Source organism: Heloderma suspectum, chromosome 5 (genome assembly GCF_057233095.1).
Source record: "Heloderma suspectum isolate Gila_16-S chromosome 5, 16-S_ref, whole genome shotgun sequence".
Classification (NCBI taxonomy): Eukaryota; Metazoa; Chordata; class Lepidosauria; order Squamata; family Helodermatidae; genus Heloderma; species Heloderma suspectum.
Window position 1 is genome coordinate 207,898,763 of NC_139462.1, and position 26,465 is coordinate 207,925,227.

General features: G+C 40.7%; 1 protein-coding gene across 16 annotated transcripts in view; it reads right to left on the reverse strand.

Moving 5' to 3' along the window:
- NRP1 (neuropilin 1) overlaps positions 1–26,465 on the reverse strand; it is a 233,159-nt gene that overhangs the window by 146,378 nt on the left and 60,316 nt on the right. For all 16 annotated transcript variants that reach the window (XR_014792444.1, XR_014792443.1, XR_014792438.1 and 13 more), the window contains one exon: positions 3,506–3,687. Coding sequence is in view for 8 of the 16 variants with exons in the window: in XM_084859198.1 (XP_084715324.1) it covers positions 3,506–3,687 (182 nt within the window). In the remaining 8 variants the exon portion in view is untranslated. The remainder of the gene's footprint in view (positions 1–3,505; positions 3,688–26,465) is intronic.

Here is a 26,465-nt window from a genome sequence, read left to right on the forward strand (position 1 = left end):
CCATGTTCACCTCATATCCATTTCAGTTTAATATGTGAACACTAGATACAGATTTCACATCCAATAAATGTAGTAATTCAATGTTAATTAGGATGCATTAAAATGTTCAGAAGGAAAGGAAATATGAACTCTGTGTTTTCATAGCAACTGTAACTCTTAGACCACACATGTATATGTAATCTTTTCCATCCCTGAACATAGCGATATCATTTCCACTTTGATATACTATGGCATAAACCTGAGTTAGAATTACTTTGGGACCTATAACTTTGAATATTCTGACTTTTGTGTGTGCAAATTCTCATTTATAATGTTGCCGTAATGTAACTAATGCCTTTCAGAAAGAGATTTAAGGGATCATATGAGGAAATAAATGCCGGGAACTACTGAATTGCCACTGACGTATCAAGGAAAAGGGGCCCCACTGAAAATGCTCGCTTCTGCAAATAGCCCATCTTTCAGTAGTTTTCTCACTGCATACTAGCATTAAAAGTGCATTGCTTAATTGGCAAGGCACTGAAATTGCGGCCCCTAAAAATATAAATGCTTTTGTTGTGGAAGGAAAAGCTTTGTTGCTATAAAAGTTAACACCCTGGGGGTTTACTTTATTCATTAATTATCTAGTTTTAGTTAGAGGACCCTCTTGGCTTCTGAATGTGCGCTTCGTCAGGATGCATCCAACTAAGCAAATGTTTGTGCCAGAAAGTGATCTCACTACTACTCAGTGGCCAGCTACTCAACAAAGGATTTGACCATAGGGTAGAGGGACCATTTGCCAGTCCTTCTAATAGCAGAAAATCTTCCTGCTCCTTCAGTGTTGTATTCTACTTCTAGAGATGCCTGCATTCCTCTGTCTTCATTGAAAGACATGAGGTGATGCTTGAAGCCTATGTTAACTATTGCTCTTCTGCTGCTTCTTTAGCAGAAATGCTTAAAGCTGCTCTGATGATCCTCTTTGTCATCTGTTCCCATCATTTTCTATGGGAATCCAGAGTAGACACAATGAGTCCCAGACTGCAAAGCTTACCACATCAATACAAATGGCAATGTTATAAATCATTCAGCATGTAGACAGTGCTATGAAAGTAAATCAGCAATAAAAAATTCTAGGTAAAGATTTTTATTTTTTTTTTAAGAACAGCAACAAGAAACCCATATTGACTATTAAGCATGTCTTGCCAGCAGCATTAAGGGAATTAATGTTGCCACCACTAGTCCAGCAAGGACATAGATGAATAGTTAAATTTAAAACAAAAAATCACAAAGACAACAGGACGGGTTGTGTCTCTACAGTTACGGATATGACTAACTTTCTCCTCCCACCTTTTTTGCTTGATTAGACAAGAATGTTCAGTATCTTGCATTTCTTTTATCACAATTTGTGCATGGTATTATCCTGTTTTATGTTCCTCAGAACAAGCCTGGCAATTTCAACCCAGTCACATGCATACAGGATATGCTTGTTTGTTCATTTATGTATAAGACTTCTGCACTGCTTAATATATAATACAATATAAAATAATAAACAATTAAAAACTTTACAGCAATAATGACAATAAACAGGGCAGTGACATAATCCATTAGACCATTACAGGTCAGGGAAAGCCTGTGTGAACAAGTACTGTATGTATTCAAGAGGTGTTTGAAACCTACCAGTTTCTGCCTCTTCAACTATGTGTAGGAGAGTGTTCCAGAGGGTGGCTGCCAGGATTGAGAAGGCCTGCTTAAATACTGTTCCCTGGCAGAATGACCAGTAAGGGCACCTCAGAAGATCTCAGGGTGGTTGTATATAGGGGAAGGTAGTCTGCTAGGTCTAGCAAGAATTATGTCTCTCAATAGTTATCCACCTCTAGGTTCATGATAGGGATGTATGAGAATTTTGTTTTTGCTTGCAAAACATGTGAGCATGCTCTTTTTGAAACTACCAATGCAATACTGAGCATGAGCACCTGTCCACCAGAAATGTTCACAAATTGTTGAGCATGTGCTCATGTTCAATTTCTGCAAATTCCCAGTTCAATTTTGTGTAAATTTCCCCTGCAGACTGAATCAGCCCTGCTTTAGCCTATGGAGGAAAGCTGCACAAATTAGGAAATGTGCACAAATTTGGTGAAATTTGCACAAATTTTGTGTTCAACTGCTGCTCAATTTGTGTAGGGATGTATGAATCCCTTACCTGGCTCCGTGCAAGGGCATCCGTGGTAGGGGCGAGGCGCTCCGTCGTAGTGGCCGCCATTTGCTTCCTTGCAAGCAGCCGTGATAGGCTACGTAAGTATTTACGTAGCCTATCACGACAAAGAGCAGGGACGCAAATGGCGGCCGCTATGCCATTTGCGCCCCTACTCTTTGCTGTGATAGGCTACGTAAATACTTACATAGTCTATCATGGCTGCAAGGACGCAAATGGCAGCTGCAGCAGCCAGGCTGTGAGACCAGCTGCCGCCGGCGGAGCCGCCACCAGAGCTGCCGCCGCATTCACCCCAGGTAAGTTCCGTCGCAGGGGGATTTCGCAGGAGGGCGGGAGGCCGTTCCGCCATGGATTCCGGGGGCCCGGATTCTTTAGGAATCCGTGGTGGAGTTCTCTGACATCCCTAAATTTGTGCAGTTTTCCCATTTGCACAGAGGGAGCAGCGATTGCAGATGCAAACAGGTATTGGGCATGAGATGAAGGGCAAGACGATGTTTGGAGAATCCTGGTGGTCTCAAACATAGGGATGTATGGATTGTGCAAAATCAGCTTCATTTGTGTTTCATGGATTGTCAGGCACCTTTTGTTCCATCACCTGCTCACTGATGGAATCAGATTTTTTTTTTTTTTAGTTTCTGAATGTGCAGAAAATTGCACTTGCAAAAATATGCAAATCCCCCCAAATGTGCATTTTCACATTTTAGCCTATTTTCAGCCTTTTTTTAATTTTGTGAATTTTTCTATAACTGAATTTAAACAAATTTCCCAAAGGTTAGAAAAATGGTCGGCAAGTCTACAGAATCCTCCTGAAAGAGGAAAAGCCGGTCTGCTGCAGAATCCACAAGTTAGATTCATAAATATTTGAACTCATTTGGTTCCGTTACGGATTTCTCCAACATCCCTACTCAAACCTCGGTCGTTTGCTCATCCCTAGTACATGAGAAGGGAGTATGCCTCCAAATAACAGATGCTAATGGCAAACAATAGAGGATGATGTCCACCACCATCCTAACTTTCTTGTTCACTTTCCATAATCTGACTTGCCATGACTGGAAACGGGATGCTAGACTAGGTGAATCTTAATTACACTTTTATTTATCAAGATAGGCTGAAAGACAGTGACTTGCCTAGCGTTGCTCAATGAGCTCCATTTAAAGCCAGGTTTTCCATAAACCCAACACTCTAGCTACTAATCTGTTATACAGTGTTGTTTTAATTCTCCTCTCCCCAAATATTAGGCCTCTTCAGATCATACTTGTTAGTATCTTATATTAAAATAGTTAGCATGGCAGAACAACCATAAGCAGTTTTGCTCACCTCTTTTGAAAATTTCATAGCGAATAGAAAATCCTGCTCCATGAGTTTCATAATCAGAGACAAACTTGATTAAGAGGTATGGTCCTGTAGATATCACAGGAGGGGGGGCAATCTTGCCGCAAAACTTTCCCCATACTCGCCCGCTTGCGTTGTCTCCATCAATCACTTCAACATAATCGTACCTGGTAGATAAATTGAAGAAAGAAACTTTTAACTTCCAGGAAAGAAAAGAAAGCTAATTAATTTAGGAACCATAGCCATGCAGAATACATAATGAAGAAAAATGCCATCCTGTTTGGAAGCTGCATTATGCCGAGAGATGTAAGCAAAATGAAATAATTAAAATGGACTACATCATGTCTGTAGACATCATCTGGCAACATGGAACTATTAGGAAGAATGGCGCCCATTATGCTTACAGACAATGTCAGCTAAAGTAACCAATTAACAAGAAAAAGGAAATCTCACGAGTACAATTCTGTATTATTAAATTGCATTCCTTTGTCTATAGCAGCATTGTTATCAATACATAATACACAGAGTTCTTTTCAAATGGTGAAGTTCTTGTCTGAATTCTAAAATGTCTTTTTGGCTTTAATTTCTGTATAATCCTTTAATTTCTGTATGCAACTCTCCAAACATAGGTCTGTAGAATAATAAATGAAGCCCTAAATATTTAACGCTCCTTACTACTCCACTGTTTTCTTGATCGCTATATAACTAAGCATGCATCTTTTTTATATCACATCACTTGAAATAACCGGATAAAGCTAGATCTGTTACAAAAAAAGAATCTTGCTTTATCTTTTGTATTAGAACTAGGAAGTTCTAAGTGAACGGGTTAATCTATATTTATATTTATGCAATAATGGTAATAGAAGTCTTTATATCCTACCAAGCTTTCTTTCAGTGGCATGAGCATGTTAAAGAATCCATATAATCAACTCCAGCTGAAAAGCAAAGACATCAGTATATTGACTGAAAATATAAACCTGCCTCTTCTAAGTTACTATTAGTCCATCTAGCCTAGAATTGCCTACTCTGGCTTGAGGCAGTTCTCCAAGGCCATAGAGTGGGACTCTTCCTAGCTCTGTTGCCCCAGAACCTTCTAAATACAGATGCTAGGGACTGAACCCAGAAGCTTTTTAGTGCATGAAATCTTCATCCCATCAAGCTGACTGGGAGATGCAGGGCAAATAAAAGGAATTACTTTTTCACACAGCACATAGTTAAACTATGGTGGGGGTACCAAACCTTTCTGGACCCAAGGCCACATCTAGAAATTTCAGAAACTGCTGTGGGCACCACCACAAAATGGCACCCATGGAGGATGTGGCTAATCACATAATGGCTGCCATGGGGGCCTGGCTAGTCAAGAGGTCGGGAGTGGAGAGAGTGAAAGGGAAAGGTCTGTGTGGATGGAAGAAGGTTGGGTGGGCCAGGAAGCAACTCTTTCAATTTCCCCCTTCTTCCCAGCCTCTAGCCCCACTATTTCTCTCTCCCAACCCCTTTCCTCACTATTTCTCTCCCTTCCTAGCCCCTAATCTTGCTCTTTCTCTCCCACTCACCCCTTTATCTGGCTGTTTCTCTCCACTCCCAGTCTCTAGGCACACTATTTCTCCCCCACCTCTTAATCTTGCTTTTTCTCCCCTCTCCTAGCCTCTAGCCTAACTCTTTCTCTCCCCTCTACCCCTTTGTCTTCCTGCCCATTGAACAGATGATCAGCGGCAAGTTCAGAAACAGGAAGAAACTTAACACTTGACAGGTAAGTAAAGTAGAGAGGGGAAGTTGGTTTGGGAGCTGGTGGGCTAATGGAAAATGCCTTTATGGTTGGTAAACTGATAGAAATGGGCAGGGGAGAAGATAGGAATTAGATTTTTATCTCCATCATAGAAGAATGTGGGGGCTTTCAAAGCTCACCTCTCATTTGAGTCAGGCTTTTACAAGCCCTTGAAGTTCTTATCTTATCCAAGCCAGGAGTTATATCTAATGATATGCTAGTGTAAAAGTTATGAGAGCTGTTGAAATTGTTCCACCAGTGGCAGAACTAGCACAATTAGTGTAAGCAATACATAGCATGACAAAGTTGTAAGGAATTGTGCAATACTTTGTAAAATGCCTTGTGAAACAGCTTGCGGAATGCCTTGTGCAATGGCTTGCACAAGAGAAATTAAAGTATTGGATTTGACACTTACACAAGGATGAAAACAGGGTTTCCACAAGTGGTAGATGCTTTGTGCTAACAGGATCACATCATTGGATACATACAACCCCTGATTTGGAACTACTTTGTCAGCATCTCAACTTCCAAGTAAGTTAGGATCACAGCACACTCAGGCTGCCACCAACAACCCATTTGCTATAGGGATATTTCCAAACTGGTGATTTTCATGCCATAATAGCATGAGGTGATGGTACAGTCCACATGTAATTCTGAATTATGCCAGTGACTGTCCCTGATTAGATATTTGCTTCCTTTCTTTTACCTAAGCTTATACTATTGATATCACCAGAGTTCATAGTTACTTGGTTAAACATAAAAAACTTGTCTGCTTTTAATGCCAGGATTTGTTACCAATGGAGTGGCATTTCTCAAAAAAAAAAAAAAAAAAATTCTCCGCCTGGAATGTAAAATGAGAATCTATAATATTTTGAGCATGTGCAGTCAGCATGCAGGAGACCAGATGGCCACAGCCAATTGCTTTGTAGGGCATGCACATAAACTTTCATTGGTTGCTATGAACTATATGGCCAGAACACCCAACCAAACCATCATTTATTTGGTGACAATTTTCTCTAATTGGGTAAACTGTCTCTATTGTTTCCTGCAAACATTTTCTGTCCTAAGTATGCTTATTTTGGGAAGGGACGGTAGTTGAATTTCCAAGTGACTCAGTGCCGTGGCTGGTGCTGGGGACCACAATTATCAGGGGACAATGTGAAAAGACACATGTGCATGGCAGAATGAGTGCACATGCACCAACATTACAAGCTGGGAGAGAAGTCTAGAACACACACACTGAGAAAAATGTAATTATCGAATGGAGGGGAGATTGCATATCATTGGTTTATATATCATTAAAGGATTATAAATCTTCAAGTAATTAGCTGGACAGATGTCTCCTAATGTTACTCTTTCTGTTCATGTCCTCTTTCCTGGACATTTTCTGTCCACTCCTTCATAGAATCATAGAATATTAGGGTTGGAAGGGGCCTACAAGGCCATCGAGGCCAACCCCCTGCTCAATGCAAGAATCCAAGTCGGAGCATCCCTGACAGATGGCTGTCCAGCCTCGTCTTGAACGCTTCCAGTGTGGGAGAGCCCACCGCCTCCCTAGGTAACTGGTTCCATTGTCATATTGCTCTTACTGTCAGGAAGTTTTTCCTGATGTTCAGCCGGAATCTGGCTTCCTGTCACTTGAGCCCATTATTCCGTGTCCTGCACTCTGGGATGATTGAGAATAGATCCTGGCCTTCCTCTCTGTGACAACCTTTCAAGTCCTTGAAGAGCGCTATCATATCTCCCCTCAGTCTTCTCTTCTCAAGGCTAAACATGCCCAGTTCTTTCAGTCTCTCCTCATAGGACTTTGTTTCCAGTCCCCTGATCATCTTTGTTGTCCTCCTCTGAACCCTCCCCAGTTTGTCTGCATCCTTCTTAAAGTGTGGTGCCCAGAACTGGACACAGTAGTCCAGATGAGGCCTAACCAGTGCTGAGTAGAGGGGAACTAGTACTTCCCGGGATTTGGAAGCTATGCTTCTATGAATGCAGCCCAAAAGAGCATTGGCCTTTTTTGCAGCCACATCACATTGTTGGCTCATATTCAGCTTGTGATCGACAACAGTTCCACGATCCTTCTCGCTTGTAGTATTGTTGAGCCACGTATCCCCCATCTTGTAACTGTGCATTTGGTTTCTTTTTGCTAGGTGCAGAACTTGGCATTTATCCCTATTAAATATCATTCTGTTGTTTTCTGCCCAGCGCTCCAGTCTATCAAGAACCCTTTGAATTTTGTTTCTGTCTTCCAAAGTATTAGCTATCCCACCCAATATCATTATTGGAGACTTTGGTTTGTGTGTACAAAGAAACCCACACCCATACACCATAGATACTGCACTCTTGTTGTTGTTGCTGGCAACTTGCTGCTACTAATTATTCTGGTAAGGAAAGGGATTGTTTCTGTCCATGCACAACAAAAACCTTACAATCCCATCTCAAAGGCCCCAGTTTTCCCATACCACATAAAAGGTATTGGGGCTGTTCAAACCACGCATTAATCCACACCCAGTAGTTGAGTGTGGGTTGTTGTTGAACCATGGGTCAGTGTGTTGTCTGAACCCAGGACATTTTCTGTAGGGTGGCTTGATAACCATACAGTGAGGCTTGTTAACCACCCTTGAACATGGGTTCTCAAAGTGGCTTGTTTGAGGAAAAATAAGCCACACTGCATAGTTAATATGCCACCCTAAGGAAAATGTCCTGGGTTCAGGTAGCATGCTAACCCATGGTTCAACAATAACCCACATTCAACCACTGAGTGTGGGTTAGTGTATTGTGTGAACCCAGTCATTGGTACATATATGGGCACATGGATGTAATGATGTAAAACCAGTTTTATTTTATTAAAAAATTAAACATACACCTGTAATCTAGAGAGGGGGGAAAATGCACGTATAAGATCTTCAGGATATACACAAATATCAATGCTGGGACAATAAAGGTAAAACCAAAATCAAATCGTATAAAACGATATGCAAAAATGAGTGTTTTTTTTGGTTCTGAAGTAATTCTATTGACCCACACAGGGCACCTTAGCATAAGAGGGTTGTGGATTGCTACCTGCTTTTGTGTTTCTTTTCAGGACAGAAACAGCTGAGGCTGAGAACACTCTGCCTTCCTGGAGTTTGAAACTGCCCAGCTGAGAAAGCTGGGGGAGAATCAAGTTGCTCTTCTCTTCTATTTCCTAAGCATACATTTCTTCTAATGACATAGATAATCTCCTCAGAGATTTACCCTTGGTCCAGTGCTGTTGTATATTTGAATTCAGAAAGGCTGGTTGGGAGCATAAATGTGCAGATGATAAAAAAATCCCTATAATTAGTTTTAAAATCTGATTGAAATACCAATATAAAAAAGTGGGAAAAAGGGAAAAAGTGGGCTGTCTTTAGGTGACTCCATTGGGATGGAAAGACTAGAACTCGCTGGCAAAGAGAAAGTTGGGAGGTCAGGAAATGGCATTTAATTTCTACATATTGTTTTGGGCTTCTTTCTAATACTTGGGAGTGGACTGGAACGGTAACTGTTTAGTTCTTCATGCTCCAGTATGTTGCCTTTTCAAATTCACCAAATGATTTTTTATCCACACAATCTCATTTTCTTTTCATTATGCTATTATAACTGACATTAATGTGGTGTATTAATTTGTTCTGGCCATTTCATCCTATTGCTATGCACACTGAAATGCCCCAAATTATATCAATGTATGGATTTTTTTTTTTTAATGGCAGTAATGCAAACTATATCTGACAGTTTTGAAGTGAGCAAAAGAAAAAAAAAAGTATTTACGATGACCAGTACCACCCATAACAATACAGTTCCAAACTGTCTGGGCCACATTACTTATGTTTACATGAGATCTCAGGAGACATCTGCAAAGATGATATCACTAGTTAAAGTGGACAGCTAAAGGCTCTCTAAATTAAAAATGACATTACCTCACCAGTTAAAATTGTATGCCAGCTTTGGTATATATCAAATCGAAAATAAAGCTGACACTGATGGTACTGTAAGCATTAACATATGTGAAATATTGTGCTAACAGCATTTCCTCTTATACATCTGATGTTTTAGTAGCCATTGATCAATGCATTAGCTTCGCTGTCCTGTTTCAAAGACAAGGAAACAAAAAGAGGAAATGTTCACTTTGAGACAGTTTTGTAGATGTTTCATGTGGTGAAGCTGTCCTGCAAAGAGATTAGAATGGTGGATTTATGCTACAGTTGCTCTTCTGTTTTTAAAAAATATTCTAAATTGAGATTTTTTTTGCTCATTCAATGTCTTAGCAGGACATTCACTGCAGCTTTGCAGATAAGAGCAATAGTATTTGTTAGGGTGGGGGATACTGTTGTGGCTTCTTATACCTTTCTTGAATTGCTCATGAGTGCTGATTGTTTACACAGACATCGTTTCTACAAATTGTGAAATATTTATTGAAAAGTTAACTAAAAGAAACAAGGGACACAAAGCTGCCAGCTGCTTTCTAAATTTAGCTGATCAGCTGCTTGATGCACAACCCAGCTGAAGTGAAGACACTGGGACTTAAGCTGATTAAGGGCCAGTTCAAAATTGATATTTTGAGAACACAGCTTCAATGCATCAATGCAGAATTTAGCATGCGCTAAAGTGGTAATGACATTGACCAGCACATGCCCAACTTACATTGCTCAACCCATGTTCAGTGCACAATCACTTAATCATTTTTTGGGAAGTTGTGCTGTGTTTGAAGCAAACACCACCACTTTAGGCATGTGGCACATTGGGCTGGTTCACATATCACGATAAGCCACCCTGAGTGCAAGCCACTGTGGGTTGGTTATTCACTCGCTAACCCATGATGGCACCGACAGACGATCAGCCTTGTTGAGGCTCGTCATTGATTGTTTCCAATGTATTCCTCCCACCTGCTCCTTGCATGTATCCTAGGGGCTTTGGGGGCACAGCCCCTCTATATTCCTGTTGCGACGAGACTCTCCCCCACCCCATTTTTCTTGCCTTGCAAAGCACCTGCATTGACATACATATGCCATATCGTCAGGTGTGTGTGTGTGTATGGGGCTCACCTTACTTTTTAGGATGAGGTGTCTGAGCTTCCTTGGCTGCTCCTTGCAGCCTATTCCTTTTCCTAGCACAGCTATGCATGTATTGACTTATCTCTGGGTAAATATGCATGCCCCCAATTCAGGACAATTGTTTTTTTTTGGGGGGGGGTTAAGCTTCCCCCTCTCTTATTTTCATGCCAAAATCCCCCCCCCCCGGAATGGTTAAAAAATGAAAAATGTAGACTTTTTTCAATCACACACACACAAAGCTGTGCTAAGTTGCCTCACAAGGGGTTAAAGCCAGTTACTGTCAAATAAAGCATTGAGCTGGAGGAGGAGGAGAGGAGGAGGAGGAGGAGAGGAGGAGGAGGAGGAGGAGGGCACTGCGCAGAGTGGTGAGGCTTTTTGCTGCTCTTGCCGAGCATCTCTTTAGCCCTTTCAAGCAAGCCATGTCGAGCCCACTCTGCCGGGTTTGGACATCATGACAAGCCACCCTGAACAACCCAACAACAAGGGTGGTTTGGGTGGTTTGTTCATGCAAAATAAGCCACCCTGCAGAAACTGCACTGGGTGGACATCACAACAAGCCTCCATGGGAACCAAGTCATTCTATACAGATTGGGGGGTGGGGCGGGGGAGGGCTGTGGGTGCTTCCAGATGGACAGCTCTCAGCACTACTAATTTGAAGCCATTGTGCAGCAATTCCATCTTTTTTCTTTCTTTTTTTTGCACTTAATGGTAAGGAAAAATATGAAAGATGTAGTGAGAAGACATGAGAGGGTTACGAGTGGAAGATGTCATCTGGAACCCCCCTTAAACTTCTGCAAATGAAGCAGGGTGATAGTGTCATAAAAAGCCTCATCCAGAAGCACTCTGTAGCTCAGTGGTAGAGGACATGCTTTGCGTGGAGAAGGGCCAGGTTCAATCCCTGGCATAACTAGTTAAAAAGGAGCAGGTAGCAGGTGATAGGAAAGACTCTTTGCCTGAAATGCTGGAGAGCTGCTGCCAGACAGGCTAGACAATACTTGAGCCAATGTATAGGCCAGGCAATAGTCTGGCCTGGTATGAGGCAGATTCCTATGTCCCTGTGGATCCACCAGTCCACACTGCTAACAAACCAATATGGTTGTGTATTTTGGTCCTACGTTTCATTGCCTTTCATCTAAGTATTATGTTCAACTACAGTCTGTAATACTCTAGGTCCAGGGATCCCCAACCTTTTTGGACCTGTGGACACATTTGGGACTTTGAGAAACTGCTGTGGGCACTTGCACAAAATGGCCCCCACAATGGATGTAGCTAGTCACATAACGGCCCTCATGGGGGACTGGATAGTTAAGAGGTGGTGGGGTGGGGAAGAGAAATAGTGAGGCTAGAGACTGGGAGGGAGGGAGAAATCGAAAGAGTTGCTTCTTGGACCACCCAATCTTCTTCTGTCCACACAGACTTTTCTCCTTTGCGTTCTCTCTCTCTCTCTCTCTCTCCCCCCACACTTCTAGCCTCTAGCCTCGCTATTTCTCTCCCCCTTTTCTGGCTATTTCTCTGTCTTCTCTGTCCCTTGCCTTCTTCTTTCTCTCCCACTTATGCCTTTATCTTGCTCTTTCTCTCCATTCCCAGCCTCTAGTCTTGCTATTCCCCCCCTCTTTACCTTATTATTTCTCCCCCTCCTAGCCTCTAGCCTTGCTCTTTCTCTCCCTTCTGCCCGTTTGCCTTGCTTTCTCTTCCTGCCTACTGAGCAGCTGATCAACAGCAGGTTGAGAAACGGAGCACCTGGCATCCTAACAGTTTTTAATTTTTATTTAAACTTTCTTTGGAAGGGTCCAGGCAGTGAAGAGCTGTGCGGACACCACTGGAGGTGCTTCATTGGGGATCCCTGCTCTAGTCTATGAAGCAATGAAGGACAGAGTACTCAGATTTATGCAGTTCCATTAACATCACTGGGATTAAACTGCCTTACATCTAGTCCAATATGAAAGGGAGGTAAGGTAAAGGTGTCCCCAACCAGTCGTGTCCGACTCTAGGGTGCGGTGCTCATCCCCGTTTCTAAGCCGAAGAGCCAGCGCTGTCCGAAGACGCTTCTGTGGTCATGTGGCCGGCATGACTGAACACCGAGGTGCACGGAATGCTGTTACCTTTCCCGCCAAGGCGGTACCTATTTATCTACTTGCAATTTCTTGCTTTCGAACTGCTAGGTTGGCAGAAGCTGGGACTGAAGACGGGAGCTCACTCCGTCACGCAGCACTCGGGTCTCCAACTGCTGACCTGCCGACCTTCCAGTCTGCAGTTCAGCGTCTTAACCACTAAGCCGCCGTGGTCCCTACATGAAAGGGAGAGTGTCATACAAACTTGGTACATGGTCATAGGTCAAGGCTTCTATGATTTCCCCCCAATACTGGGATTTCATTCTCTGCACAGGATCAGGATTTAGGGCAGGGAAATAGAATCTGGATAAAGATTCCATGCAGCATTCCGGCCAGGACTTAAGATTCAACTAGTGATTTGGAGCAGGGACAGGACACATCTGGCTCCAGGTGTGAGGGGGTCCTTGGCAATGTGCCCTTTGGTGGGCCCCCTCCTACATGGGTGAGCATGGAAGGCCTATCTGGTAGGATGACCTCATGGAAGCAACAGGTAGCAGAAGAAGCAGAGCTTTGATCAGTGCTAGACAATGAGCCACCATTTAAATTTCCCACAATGCCTCAGAGCAATGGTACATTAAGGGTATTGTGGGAAACTAAAATGGTGGTTCCCAGCCCAGGCCCAGACCCAGTTTTTAAAAGAAGGGGATCTAGGGCTGGCATCAGTGGTGGGATTGGGTGCTGAATGCTGGAACATTAGGCCTGGAACAGGGCCAGGACTTGAGGTAAATCATCTTGGCTCTTCCTACTTGCCTGAGATTTCAGCAGTTGCAGTGCCTCTGCTCACAGCCCCAAATGTCAGCAGAATTCCATCTTAACTGGCAAATACCCTGTGCATTGTTGTCTACAGAGAATACCAAAAATATTGTTGGCCATTTGGGAGCCATTTGGAGAGCATTTGAGGAAAGATGCTTCTGATTCATCGGCTGCCCTAGTCCTGGAGCACTCAGTAAAAGTAACAATAAAGTTTCTCATTGCATTTATGATTCCCAGGAAATGACAAGGCATTCTGATGAAATTGTCAAGGCTGGCATTTGAACCTCTGGAGGTGCTCAAAGAGCAGTCAATGAAGTTGGCAGCAGAATCACTGAAAGGAGAATAATTCTAAGCGGTATCCACAAAAGAATATGAAGAGTTTCACAGCACTGATTTGCAGCAGAAACAACATGTTTACATTATGATGTGTTATTTATTGCAAGAACTGCTGAAAATATGTGAGAAGAGGGAAGCAGCATTTTCCCCTAAATAAATACACATGGGGCAAATATAAATAATTGCAACTAGGTATTAGATGGCATTAATGGCTGAAGCATCACATTCAGAGCAAGTGATGGATCAAGGGTCAAACTACATATTACCTTTGCTGCAGAGTTCTGGCCTTGAGTGCAGGTTTGCTTTTGTTTGTTTGTTTGTTTATAAATCGCCAGTGCAAGGCCCAGATCCAGATCAGGACCCTGGGGACTAGGGCAGCATTACCCATCGCCCCGTCCCCTGCTGTAGTTCTGTTTCAGATTGTGGGTCCTGTAGCTGCAATTTTCATTGCCAAAAAAAGGTTCTACTGAAATGAATGGAACCTCTTTTGGCAATTAACATTGCTGCTGTAGGGCTCCTGGTATGGATTGAGACTGCAGTGTGGGGCATATGGTGAGCCCCCCTACTCTCCATGCTAAGGTCCTAGTCTAGATCAGGGCCCCCACGCTGGCACTTTGTTGAAAACACACACCCTGAACTCATGGCCAGAGCTACACAGCAAAGATAATGTGTAATTTGGCCCCAAGATTCTGCTGAAAGGGTCACAATACGGAGTTTCCAAGAGTGTATTAGATTCTCAGAAGGCTCCAACTGTCTTTGGAGAAGCTCTGAAGCTGAGCTTTCAAGAAAGGCTTTGAATTGCACTTGATGAACACGAAGAGCCTCCAAAGAGAGCAGGCAAGATATTGGATATAGCAGTAATAGGTGGATTTAAAACTAGAAACAAAAGATCATAAGCTCAGGGCAACTTGGGTATGGGAACATCTAATGGAAAAAAAAATACCACCACCACTTCCTGTACACCAGCAAATCTTTCTGTAGATCCGATCAGTCTAGCAACAACTGAAATGAGCTAAGTAGGATGAGAGCATGGTTCTTCAGTAAAACAATACCTGACAGCTGAGAGTAGAGATGTAAAATTTCTGAAAATTTTGAGGCCATGGGAATAAAAGTTTTTTCCCTTTTTTTGGAAAAATGGGAAATTTTGGAAAAATTGAAAAATAACTAATACTTTTTTTAGCACTCTTTACAGATCTAAAGACACTTTGTTGCTTTAAGACAGCCTTCCCCTGCCTAATGCCCTCCAGATATTTTGGCCTTCAGCTCCCATCAGCCCCAGGCAGCATGGCCAATGGTCAGGAATGCTGGGTACTTTAGTCCAAAAGATCTGGAGGGCACCAGTTTGGGGAGGGCTGCTTTAGGAACATAAAGCAGGCTTTCTGCTTTTATGTATGACTTAGTTTGCTCATAAAATTATCATTATATTTTAAAACTTTTAAAAGTAAACCCAGGTAGTAAACTTGTAATTATTGTCTGAATAGATTAGAACTACATTAAATGACTGTTACAGCATCAGAAACACAGGACTCTATAGAACAAAACCCAAGCTCTCAAGAATGCACATTTACTGTCAAAAATGCACAATAGTGACTCTACTCATATGTTTGGAAACTGAACATAAATGTCTATCAGTAAAATATACTTTAGATCAATAATTTTAACAAGGAATGAAAGAACCAACTATGCTAGGAATCTTATAGAGAAGATTAAACAAATCTTTTCCCCTATGGCTTCATTATTTCCAGACATTTTACATCTCTAGTCTTGCTATAAATGTGTTCTTATGGCATAGCTTTTAGAAATCATTTTTGGGGAGAGTAAAGGTTTATAAAAAATTTATAAAAGTTAATACTTTGCGTTAAATTCTAAAAGAAAATATTTCATAATTCAAAGCTGTTCAATTTTTCAGAAAAAAACAGTCCTCGGGGGGAAAAAAGTTCTTTCCCGAGTTTGTCTGGTTTTTTTTTCTGGGCCTTCACATCTCTAGCTGAGACTCAAACTCATGACACATGACATGTAGTTTTCCCTTGATGTTTTCTTTCATTATGCCATGCAGTCACTGAGGCTACCGTGGAAGACTAACAGCACAAGTGTAGTAACATGAGGACAACCTCCTTCCCCACTTTTCCAGCTCTAAATCACCCCTGCCCCTGATGCTTTTGGTCCTGCAAAAGAAAAAGAACATACCCAAATCTCTTCCCTACAGGGAAAACTGAAGTTGTCCCTCTTTCAGGACAAGTCTGCTGCTGGAGATTGCAGCCTGCCTGGGCTATTGATTTAGAATTAAAAGAAGATAAAATGTGGAGCGGGGTGGGAGATTACACATAATGTTATGTGTAGTTTGAGCCTTAGCTTAAGGTGAAAAGAACCTTGACCAGGCCCAGGATCTGTGTCCTAATCTGTCAATCTCTCAGTTTCTAATTTTTCTAATCTAAAGTTTGGCTTGTCTCACACTTTGAGAATTTCTTCAGTCTTCATTTCAGTTTGTCCTGAACACTGGGGCCAGGTTATTTGAAGCTTCAGCTTCTCCCATATGAACCTGCCCGGACCCTAAGATCATCTTCAGGGGTCCTTGTCCAGGAGCCCCTGCAAAAACTGGTAAGGCAGGTGGCTACCAGGAAAAGGGCATTTTCTGCTGTGGCACCCTGGTTGTGGAACGAACTCTCTGGAGAGGTTTGCCTGGCTGTACATTGTACTATTTCTGGCACCAGGTGAAGACCTTTTTTCTTTCCCCAGGCATTTTTACCATTTTAGCAAACCAATTTTTTAGCTCTGCTGTCTTAAATCTGATATTGCATTTTAAATATCTGCACTACTGCTAGGTTTTACTTTGGGTGTATTTTTACTCTGTAGTTTTAATCTATTATATTTTATATTGTATTTTCTGTTGTATTTTTGTGGTTTTAATTTTGTGAACTGTGTAGAGAGCTTCAGCTATTGGGCAGTATAAAAATGAAATAAATAAATAAATAAATATATTTTAAAGTTTGCATGAAAATACATAAGCGTTTTGTGTACATTTCCTAATATATGATTTTTTCTATGCATTTTGCTTATTATACACATTTTGCAAGCAATTTTCCTAATATAATGCATTTTAACGTTATTCCCCACAATATACCTACTTTTGTACACATTATTTTAATTGGACAACTCCATTGCAAAATTAGGAGCAGTGCGCATTTCGAAGAAGAACTGAGTTTCAGTTTGCATAATCATTCAAAAGGGTAAAATTAAGTAAACTTTCATTAACATGAAAACTTAACAAATTTCTCCTCCATCCCTAATCCTAATACAATGGGAATCCATTAGTTTGCTGTTTCAACAATCAATTCCTTCCAAGAATAACACCTTCTAGAATCCCAGAAATGCATCATTTAGAGCCAGAAGGATCCTTATGATGCATGTCAATCCCACAGCAACCACAAAAGAAACTTGGATGAAATCTTTCCCCCGCTTATTGTTCAGAAGAAACTGCCAAATTATTCTCACAGATGTATTCAGATAGCGAAGAATGTACTCCAGCCTATGACAAATTCTGTATCTAGTCTGACACAATTACTACTTCATAAATTCTGTGATAGCCACATGGCAAGCTTAGCTGCGAGTATGTTGATGGGAAAAGGGAAATTGAGAACAGCCAATGGTCTATGACACTCATATCAAAAGCACTGCATCCAGTGATTACAAATTCCAAAGTCAAATTATTCAGTACCAGAAGTTACATCATGAGCAATGAGCAATGAGAGAAAGAGTATTTATTTAAAAAAAAAAAAAAGATTCCTAAATAAAGCATGGGGATAAATAAATCCCCATGCTAAATAAAGCATGGGGATTCCTAAATGAAGCAAACTTGTCATTTCAATACTTATTTTAAAATAGCACAGTGTAATAGTAAAAAAAAAATAAATAACAAAGCAGGAGAATGTACATTCTCAACTTGAAAACAGTATAGTTACTGAAGAAGCTAGGGAAAGCAGCTTGCATCTCCCTCTGGAGTTGGTACCAGTTCCACTCCATAAGTTTGTCATTAGAAAATTCTGTACCAGGGATGCAGTTGGCACACTGGCATTCCTCTAAGGAGACTAAATGTGTCACTTCAGCAGCACACCCAGACTGGATTGGCACACATCCCAGGATGCTGAGCTTGCGATTGTGGATCTCCCAGCCAGCAAAATCATTGCTCTGTTATTGCTATCAGCGGCATGGCAAATATTTTTACAACATTATAGCTCTACAGGGTCTAGAAGAGCATGGCTATCCGAATACAGATATGGAGCCAAGCACCACTTAAAGCTTTGTGTTATAAACAGCAATGTATTTTGGGAAATGGGAGAAACAAAATCTGACTACTTGTGGCTTGTGTTTGGGTACATGCCCAGATTACGGTAAATAAACATAACCATACAATCACATTTGCACTCCATAGATTCTCCTGAGAACTCTAATTTCCACACTCGTTGGAGGCTCAAATGTTGCAGAAACACTCTGTGTTTTAAGGCATTCTTCATATGGCTTGCTATTATATAGAAAGTGGTTCAAGGGCAATGTAAAAATTCCCCCACCCTTTTCCAGTTCTATAATCAGCGGCTGAAAATGCTGCTACTAGACAGTCCTAATTTTATGGTTCAGTAAAAACAATGTCTGGGAAGAATTCCCAACAGAATTATGAAAGAACATAGAATTCCTCTAAGGAGTCTTATACGAGGATTGCAAAAGACTAGCTCTTATTTTAAAGCATTGAGTTATGACTTCAGGAGAAAGGGCAGGCAATAGCTCTATCTCTGTCTGTCTTTTCTCTCTCCATGTTTACACACTCACACTCACACACACACACACACACACACATGAGATGGTGCAAATTGTAAGGTAGCCCCAAATACAAATGGGAGAGAATTCCATATCCCCAGCTTCATATATGAGATGACAGTGATTTGCTTGTGTGTGGTTATCCTCCTTGCCGATGGCCTCATACATGCAACACTGCAACCACTGCCATTGGAAGTAAAGGCAACTCCACTGTACAGCATTGGTACCGTACAGCATTGGTACTGTACCAAATTGCTCATACGTGCAGAGAGTTCCATGTCAGTGGACAATAGGATCTGAATGTTTCTGGACCAATGTCTAAGCAATACATGCTCAGAGGTGGAATTGCTCTACTTGATCCTATCAACCAGAATTTTATCTACTTTTTTAATGTTCTCATCTGAGTTTTGCAAGTCCTCCCTATGGACTGATCATAGATGTTTTGTTCAAGTCACCTAGTAGAGGAAAATCTAGCTCTATCAGAAAGGATTTAAAATACCTGCTGTCACCATAAGTTCAGAGTGTTGGCTATGAGGCTGAGAGTGCAAGGGATGAGCAAAGTGTTTGCATGGATGTCTTTATGAACAATAAAACATGTGGGTTTTGGGTGTCTGTGTATTAAATTAAGGGGCAAAGGAGTGCCCCTTTAGTAAAGGGAGATGCAAAAAAAGGACGTTCTGCCATTATAAGCCTCAAAATTCTACTGCTTATAAAAGTGACACCTGTTTAGCTAATAATGTGAAACTTAGCTTCCATGCTCTACCTGAAGAGGTCTACAAGATTTCAAAGTGGTCTGATAACAATTTCCACAGGTACATCAAGTTAAAAAGTGCTGAAAATTAACACATTTGTACTTTTTTTACTCCTAACTGTGGCTTGGCATATCATATATTTCTTTGAAATTCTGTTGAAAATTACAGATGTACTTTTCTTCAAGTTTGTCAAGGAAATGTGCCTTTCATTGGTTTGGTGAAGTTCTGAGGAGCAATGCGAAAGTTATCATGTCTTTTTTTCTGCCCCATGAAAGTCTATGTCACAACTGCTGGCAAAGTTATACTGGGCATGTTCAGTTTCCCTCTGAAGCTAGAATGCTGCGAGTACTCAGTGTTTTGAGAAAAATTCCAGTTTTCTGGTCAGCATTCTGACAGTAGGGGAGGGGTAACATAAAATTGTAAACTGAGATAAGAGTGAGGTAATTTTGAAGGCTGAGGAATCACTGTCAGTGACTGATAGATCAATGCTGAAGTGGGGATAGGGAGGGAAAGGATTATGTTGGAATGCTGTGCAGGCTTACTCAGAAGTAAGCCTTTCTAAACATACGGGGACTTATCTATTCATTTGTCCACATCTACTTAGTTAATGACTTCTTAGTGTTTTGTTTTTTACGTTGTGCTTTTTGTTTTTTTCAGAACGCTGTAATAATAAATTTTCTTTTCAAAAATCTGGGAAATTCAATGATTAAAAAAACCTTGCTGGTTTAAGACCAGAGTTAAGGCTATCTCATCTTAGGTCAAGTTCTGCAAAGCCAGGAAACTGGAAACTAAGGCTGATGCCTTAACAGATGTGCCCTGGGATCAGTAATGATGTTGTGCAATGTCACAAATTGTGTTTGTTTACAAGCAACAAATGCATCAACTCACAGGAAGATTCCTCTAAGCAATACAGTAAGGCTCATATGCTTCATAATGCAATACAACACCAGGATAACGTGGGGCATCTCTGCTGGTCCCAGGCATGCCTTCCGCCCCATCTGGATTTGGGCCTAAAAGATCCAGGAAAAGTGTGGGTACATGGAAGGTAAGTTGTGAGCAAGCACAATTTGTGACATTGCACAACATCACTACTGATCATGGGGTATGTCTGCTAAGGCATCAGTCTTCACTTCCAATTTTCCGGGAGAAAAGGTTTCTTCCCGGGAGACTGCTTTGGCTTCTGGATGGGTATAATAGAATCAAACTGGGAGCACAGGAAATCATGGATATGCCTACAAAAAGCAAAACAACCCCCCCCCTCCCATCCCGTTTGGATGTTTCTGGTTGATGCTAAAGCAGGTGCTAAATGTGTTAAATAAACCTAATACAAACCTGAAAGAGCAGCTACCTAATACTAAAAGAGATACAATGTATAGAATTACTATTTGTTACAAGATAGTCAGCAAACATGGCAAGTTCAAGGCCCTACTCTACAAGGCACAGAGTAAGGGCTCGAGTTTGCCCCTTTTCTTGGCAATCTGGGATTCTGACATGTGCGCTGCACATAGTTACATAGGTGCCCGCAGAGGAATCTTTAAATATGAGAACTGACAGTAATCCAGTCTTGCATGGTTGACAGCTCAGCTGTTGTTTTGTCCTTCTCCAAATATGTCTGACCTTTATGGACACAGTGATTCTGCCTGCCCTCGTGTCGTACTGTTCCCTGCACACAAACAGCATGCTCTGTTCCCTGGTCCCCACCGTGCTCTCTCCCCTAACAAAACAACACACTGTGGTTAAGTATTGTGGTTACGTATGGTAGGTAGTTTTCATAATCATGTAACAGGATTATTATGCTATTGTATGTCAAAAATAGTTTAGCTGGGAGAGGGGTAATTTTTCATGCCATTTTGCCTTTAAGACCTTCTTCTTCTTAAGGTGCTATCTCCTATGGATGTTAGCTATCATTACAGCTATTTTTGTTTTTGACACCACTGCTCTGAATAGAAGTACAGCTGAACCATTCCCTCAGGTTCTTTAACCATGATGTTCATCTTCTTCCTGTTGATCTTTTTCCTTCCATTTCCCTTTGTATAATGAGTTGGAATATGGAGTATTTTTTCACCTCAAATAATATGACCAAGCTATTGTAACTTTCTTCTTTTGATGGACTTTACCAATTCTCTTTGTTTGTTTACTCTGTATAGTAAGTTCTCATGTGTTTAAGACATAACATGCATCAATGTAATAAAATCTAACAATTTACTATAAGGCTTAGTTAGAGCGTTGGACTACGAGCAGGAGATCGAGGTCTAAATCTCCACTCACTCATAAAGCTTCCTTCTCTCAGCCTAGCCTACATTACAGGGTTGTTGTGAGGATAACATGGAAAGAGGGAACCTTTTAAACTGCCCTGAGCTCCTTGGAGAAAGGGCAAGATAAAAAATTACTAAACTGATGTGTGGGATGTCCTGAGTCAGAAAGTGGCTATGAGGGTCCAATTCCTGCTCTTGGAAGCACAGTACTGTTAATGGTTTGACCTCACTATGATGAGAGCTTAGCTCCATCCAGATTGGAGACTCGTGTATAAAATGCATTTTCAAAATGAGAGGTCCTCCTATTGATAATATTAGTTAGAACTGGAATCAACAACAAATTAAGGCTGCAATTAGGGATGTTGGAGAAATCAGCAGCAGAACCACGAGTTCAGATTTTCATTAATCTGACCCACAGATTCTGCACTAGATCAGCTTCTCCCCTGGTGGATTCTGCAGACCTGAGACCGCTTTTCTAACTTTCCCAAATTTTGCTCAAATTTTGTCATAGAGAAATATGCAAAATTTAAAAACCCAGCCAAAAATGCACATTCCCCCCATAGGCTAAATGTGAAAATGCGCATGTTGGGGGATTTGTGCATTTTTGCAAATGTGCATTTGTGCAAATGCACATTCGTGCAAATTCAGAAACAAAAAAATCCAGTTCTGTCAATGGGTGGCTGATGGATTGAAAGGCACCTGACAATCTGCAAAACACAGATGGAACAGATTTTACACAATGCATACATTCCTAGCTGCAATCCTATACTCATTTACCTGAGAGTAAGTCCCATTGTATTCAGTGGGGCTTACTTCTGAATAGACATGTATAGGACTGCCCAGGAATTTCTTGTGAATAGAAGCATCAAGCTGTCAGGGTTTAATATGATTTTGAAAACACACATTTATGAGAATAAACTTTTTAATTTTGAAACTTTTCTGCACCGCACATCATCATCATCATCATTGTGGATAAATGTTACCTTTTTCTTGGGAAAATGTTTTTCTCTTTGTTAAATAAGAAATGTTCACAAATGCAAGGATTTCAAATGGGGGAGGGAAGAGAGAGTACACTTAGCAGTTTAAAGACTTCAGAGTTGATGCAGCTTTCCAGTGTCAAGCTGGAGGAGTTCAGTCTTTATAGGAAATTCACATGCGTTTAATTACTCCAAATCCAGTCCCCAAGTAAAAATGTGCCATCTGGAAGATATTAGAGCCATTTACAACTTGTTCACCTCCCTACTTCACTGCAAAATCTTAGTTCTTGCCAACTTTCCACTGTTCTCTTCAAAATAATAGAAAAATGCAGTCTGATTTTATTGGCTGTATATCCCCGAAGTCAAAAGATTTATGAAATTACCAAGCCATTTTTGAGCATCCTGATTAAATGAGTTATTTGCCTACTTTCCGTTTTCATTGCATTTTTTGGTTTTATGCAGGTCATTTTAATTTTTATAAAATAATGGGACTGATTAGGAATTTTGTTTGGCAGTCATGTTCTGTGAAGCACTGAAGAAAAACATCATAGAAAAGTGTGTGTGTGTGTGTGTGTGTGTGTGCGTGTGACAGAGAGAGAGAGAAGAGAGAGAGAGAGAGAGAGAGATGGATCAGTGGAAGCCTCAACTTCCATTATAATTAGTTTGTTTCTGCAAAGGTTCACTCCTACCCTATGATTCTCAAAGTAAGAGTCTGCTCAGATAAAGAGCACAAGTATTATTTTATCTGTTCAGTTCCAGGGGGAACACACAAGAAACAGAGTTAGATCCAGACTTAGTCAGAATAGACCCACTGAATCAATGGGACTGAAGTTGGTCAGAGTCTATTTGCAATACCACAGGACCAGTCTGAAATCCATGGTTCTCAGTGTAGGAAGTGGGTCTCCTTAAGGATGCAGATGTATACGTTCCTCCCCACAAGAAGGGAGACTAACTAAGGCACAGAAGTATATGTTGACATCAAACCTTGCATAGTAGATATACATCCAGCTGTGTCCCCATCTGCTATGCAAACAGACTGAGACTAGTGCATGATGAAACCCTGCAGACATGGGGACTGTGTGAAGCTCCATGAGCAATAAGATCTCCCAAGAAAGCCCCCAAGTGCAACAACAGAACATTCTTGCAAGGTATCAAGAAAACAAAACATGCTGTGGTTTCTGAAAACTGTTTTTGTATGTGGGGCAGTAGCTTCTTTTTAGGCAACAGCCTACTTAATCAGATATCAAATCTAATTCATCCATCCTGATAAACTAAAAAAGATTAAGTAAAAATGTGCAGAGTTAAGGAAAAAGTATCCTTGTTTACACAACCAATGTGTGCAGATAGAATGAATGTGTGGCAGGCAGGAGCAGCCATGTGTCTGGAGGCACATAGCATGGTCTGGAGGCACACAATGCCACATCCTTGCTGAAGCTAAGCAGACTTGGGTCTGATCAGTACCTGGATGAGACATGGGAGATCATGAGTGAACCTAATTCACACTGCCTTGAATTCCATAATGGAGGAAAGTGGGAAATAAGTCCTGGGGAGTTGGAATCCCATTGTATCAATTTAAAATTTCCATTTACCTTCAGTGAAGATATTGTTAGCTACTACTGTTTTGGGTTGTTTTTTTTTCCACTATTAAATTTTTAGAGTTTTACGATATTTTAATTATTGGTTTTATTATGTAAACTGCTTTGAAAATGTCTGTTGAATGGTAATATACAAATATTGTAAATAAATGAAACAAAGACATCAGTGAGAGAAGGCTTGAATATCTGAAAACAGGGCTGCTGCTTAATAAGCTAGAAATCTGGAAACTCTCAAGTGTTAGAATAAAGGCTATAATATGACTTGGACCAGGAGAGGTTTAAAAAACATATCAACCAATTAGTGCAATTTTCTGTAACACAGTGAACATATCCCATTTATCTGTGTAAAACCAACCCCCACTCCACTAAATCCATTAACTGTTGCTTTTGATGTGCCTGACTGATTTAATGATTTGCTTTTGGTTGATGCTATTAACATGTAGTGCTAAATGCACTAACAAGGTCTCTTAATTGGTGCATATGGAATCATCAAGTTCTTTCTTTGGAATGTCTAACGAGTACAGAATTTAAAGTTTGTACCAAAGTGAGAACTGTTTTCTTGAGATCTTTCGGCATTCCGTAACAATTTAAAGAAATATTTCTGATGATGTAATAACCACATACCACATCACCAGAATGATTTAAAACTCTTGGTTTATCAGCAGTTATTAGTTATGATATGTGTGGCTATAAGTTAGGGAACTCAGCTAAGGAAAAAACATTACACTGAAATTCATTTTTCTTTTTAGAAGATTAATGTAAAAACACACACACACACACACACACACACGAAAGTCAAGCTTTTGAAATTCTTTACCTGTTGAGATTAATCAGTGGCCTCTTTGGTCAGTATCCATGCTCAGAAAAACAAGAGGATAAAGGAGGAACCAACCTGTCAGTACACATTACAGCTATGTAATGTAGTTTATGGAAATTTCCCTCCAGGATAATCAGGTAGTGATAATCTAAACATGAGGCAACATGCTTGCTAAGTCTATAAAGAATTTCATCAAGGAACACTAAAGACCATTAAGGCCAATGGCTAAGCACTCACTACTCTATATCAGGGGTAGACAGCCTGGTGTGCTCCAGATGTTTTGGTCTCTAACTCCAATCATCCCCAGCCAGCATGGCCAATAGTCAAAGATTATAGGAATTGTACTCCAAAACATCTAGAGGGCACTGGCTTGCCCTTTACCCAAACTCAAATTCTGTAATAGACTCCATGTGAGTTGACTCTGGAGTATACATAGACTTGTTGACAGGAATACATTGTTAGTATGGATTAACAACTTCTCCCATATGCCTGTATAGCCAGCTTGTCTGGCATGCACACATCAGCCAATTACTGCAGACTGCAACATTTAAGTTTTAAGAATATTTTATTGTATTGTTTGAAATGTAATATATTGTCACATAAAAAGTCTTCACTCTTGAAGGCTTTTTAGAAATTGCAGACACATGCCCCTGCAATAACAACAGCATGTAAAGAGATATATCAGCCTTGATCTAGATGAAGATATGCCTGTGTGTAAAATTGACTGCATGCACAGTGTTCCATGTGAGGGTTTCTCCCTAGCAGAGATAAGATTAACTGCAACAAGGGGGTGCCTAGATTGGTCGCCCCCACCACATATACAGGTAGTTGATGCTGCTGCCAAAGTAAATAGTGATGACCATCTGTTTCATATACCTCTGAGAGGTGGGTGAAAGGTTTTTTCCCCTCCACCTAGTACCTTTAGTGCAGATGGCATGGTCTTATGGAGAAAAATGATAATTTTGCTGAGTGCTGAAGGATGGTGTGATCACAGGCATTGTTGGCAGTGGTATGAACACTCACCTCAGTCTGTTTGTGGGTTTGGTAGAATTTCTAGCATTTCAAAAAACCTGCAAAGTTTGTTTGATTAGAGGTGACAGCAGGATAAAAGAAATGTGTGTATACACCGCAAGTAATGATGACTTTACCATATACCTACAACTTTCTTAAGATCACTTCCAGCTTCAGTAATTCCAGCTCTCTATAATTCCCTAATTTGGCCAGGGTTTAAGAGTGAACTCCTTTCACAAGTTCAGGACCCATTCTGGGTTTGTATCTTGGTGTAAACTAAGTTGCTGTTATAAAAATGTCAATTATAAAAATAAATACACAAATAAACTTTAAGGCTGCAATCCTATACTGTCTTACTTGAAAGTAAGTCCCATTATACTCAATAGGACTTTCTTCTGAGCAGACATGCATAAGATTGCACTGTCAATCATAAAACATTATCTATGTCAACATAATAAAATAAAGCCCTAATATGAACTGCAAGCAAACTAACACTTTCCGTAAACCCTGTTTAGTGTTAACTTGTATTATCATGATTTTAAAGTACAGCTTGCTGTAACATAGTACCAAATCATAATTTCAGTATATAAAAATCGATCCTGTTGAGTAATTTTTAGTGCCATTTTTATTGTGTGTGCTGTTTAAACTGAAATGTAAATATAACTCCAGTTATAACTGCATTGATATTATGATAAAAT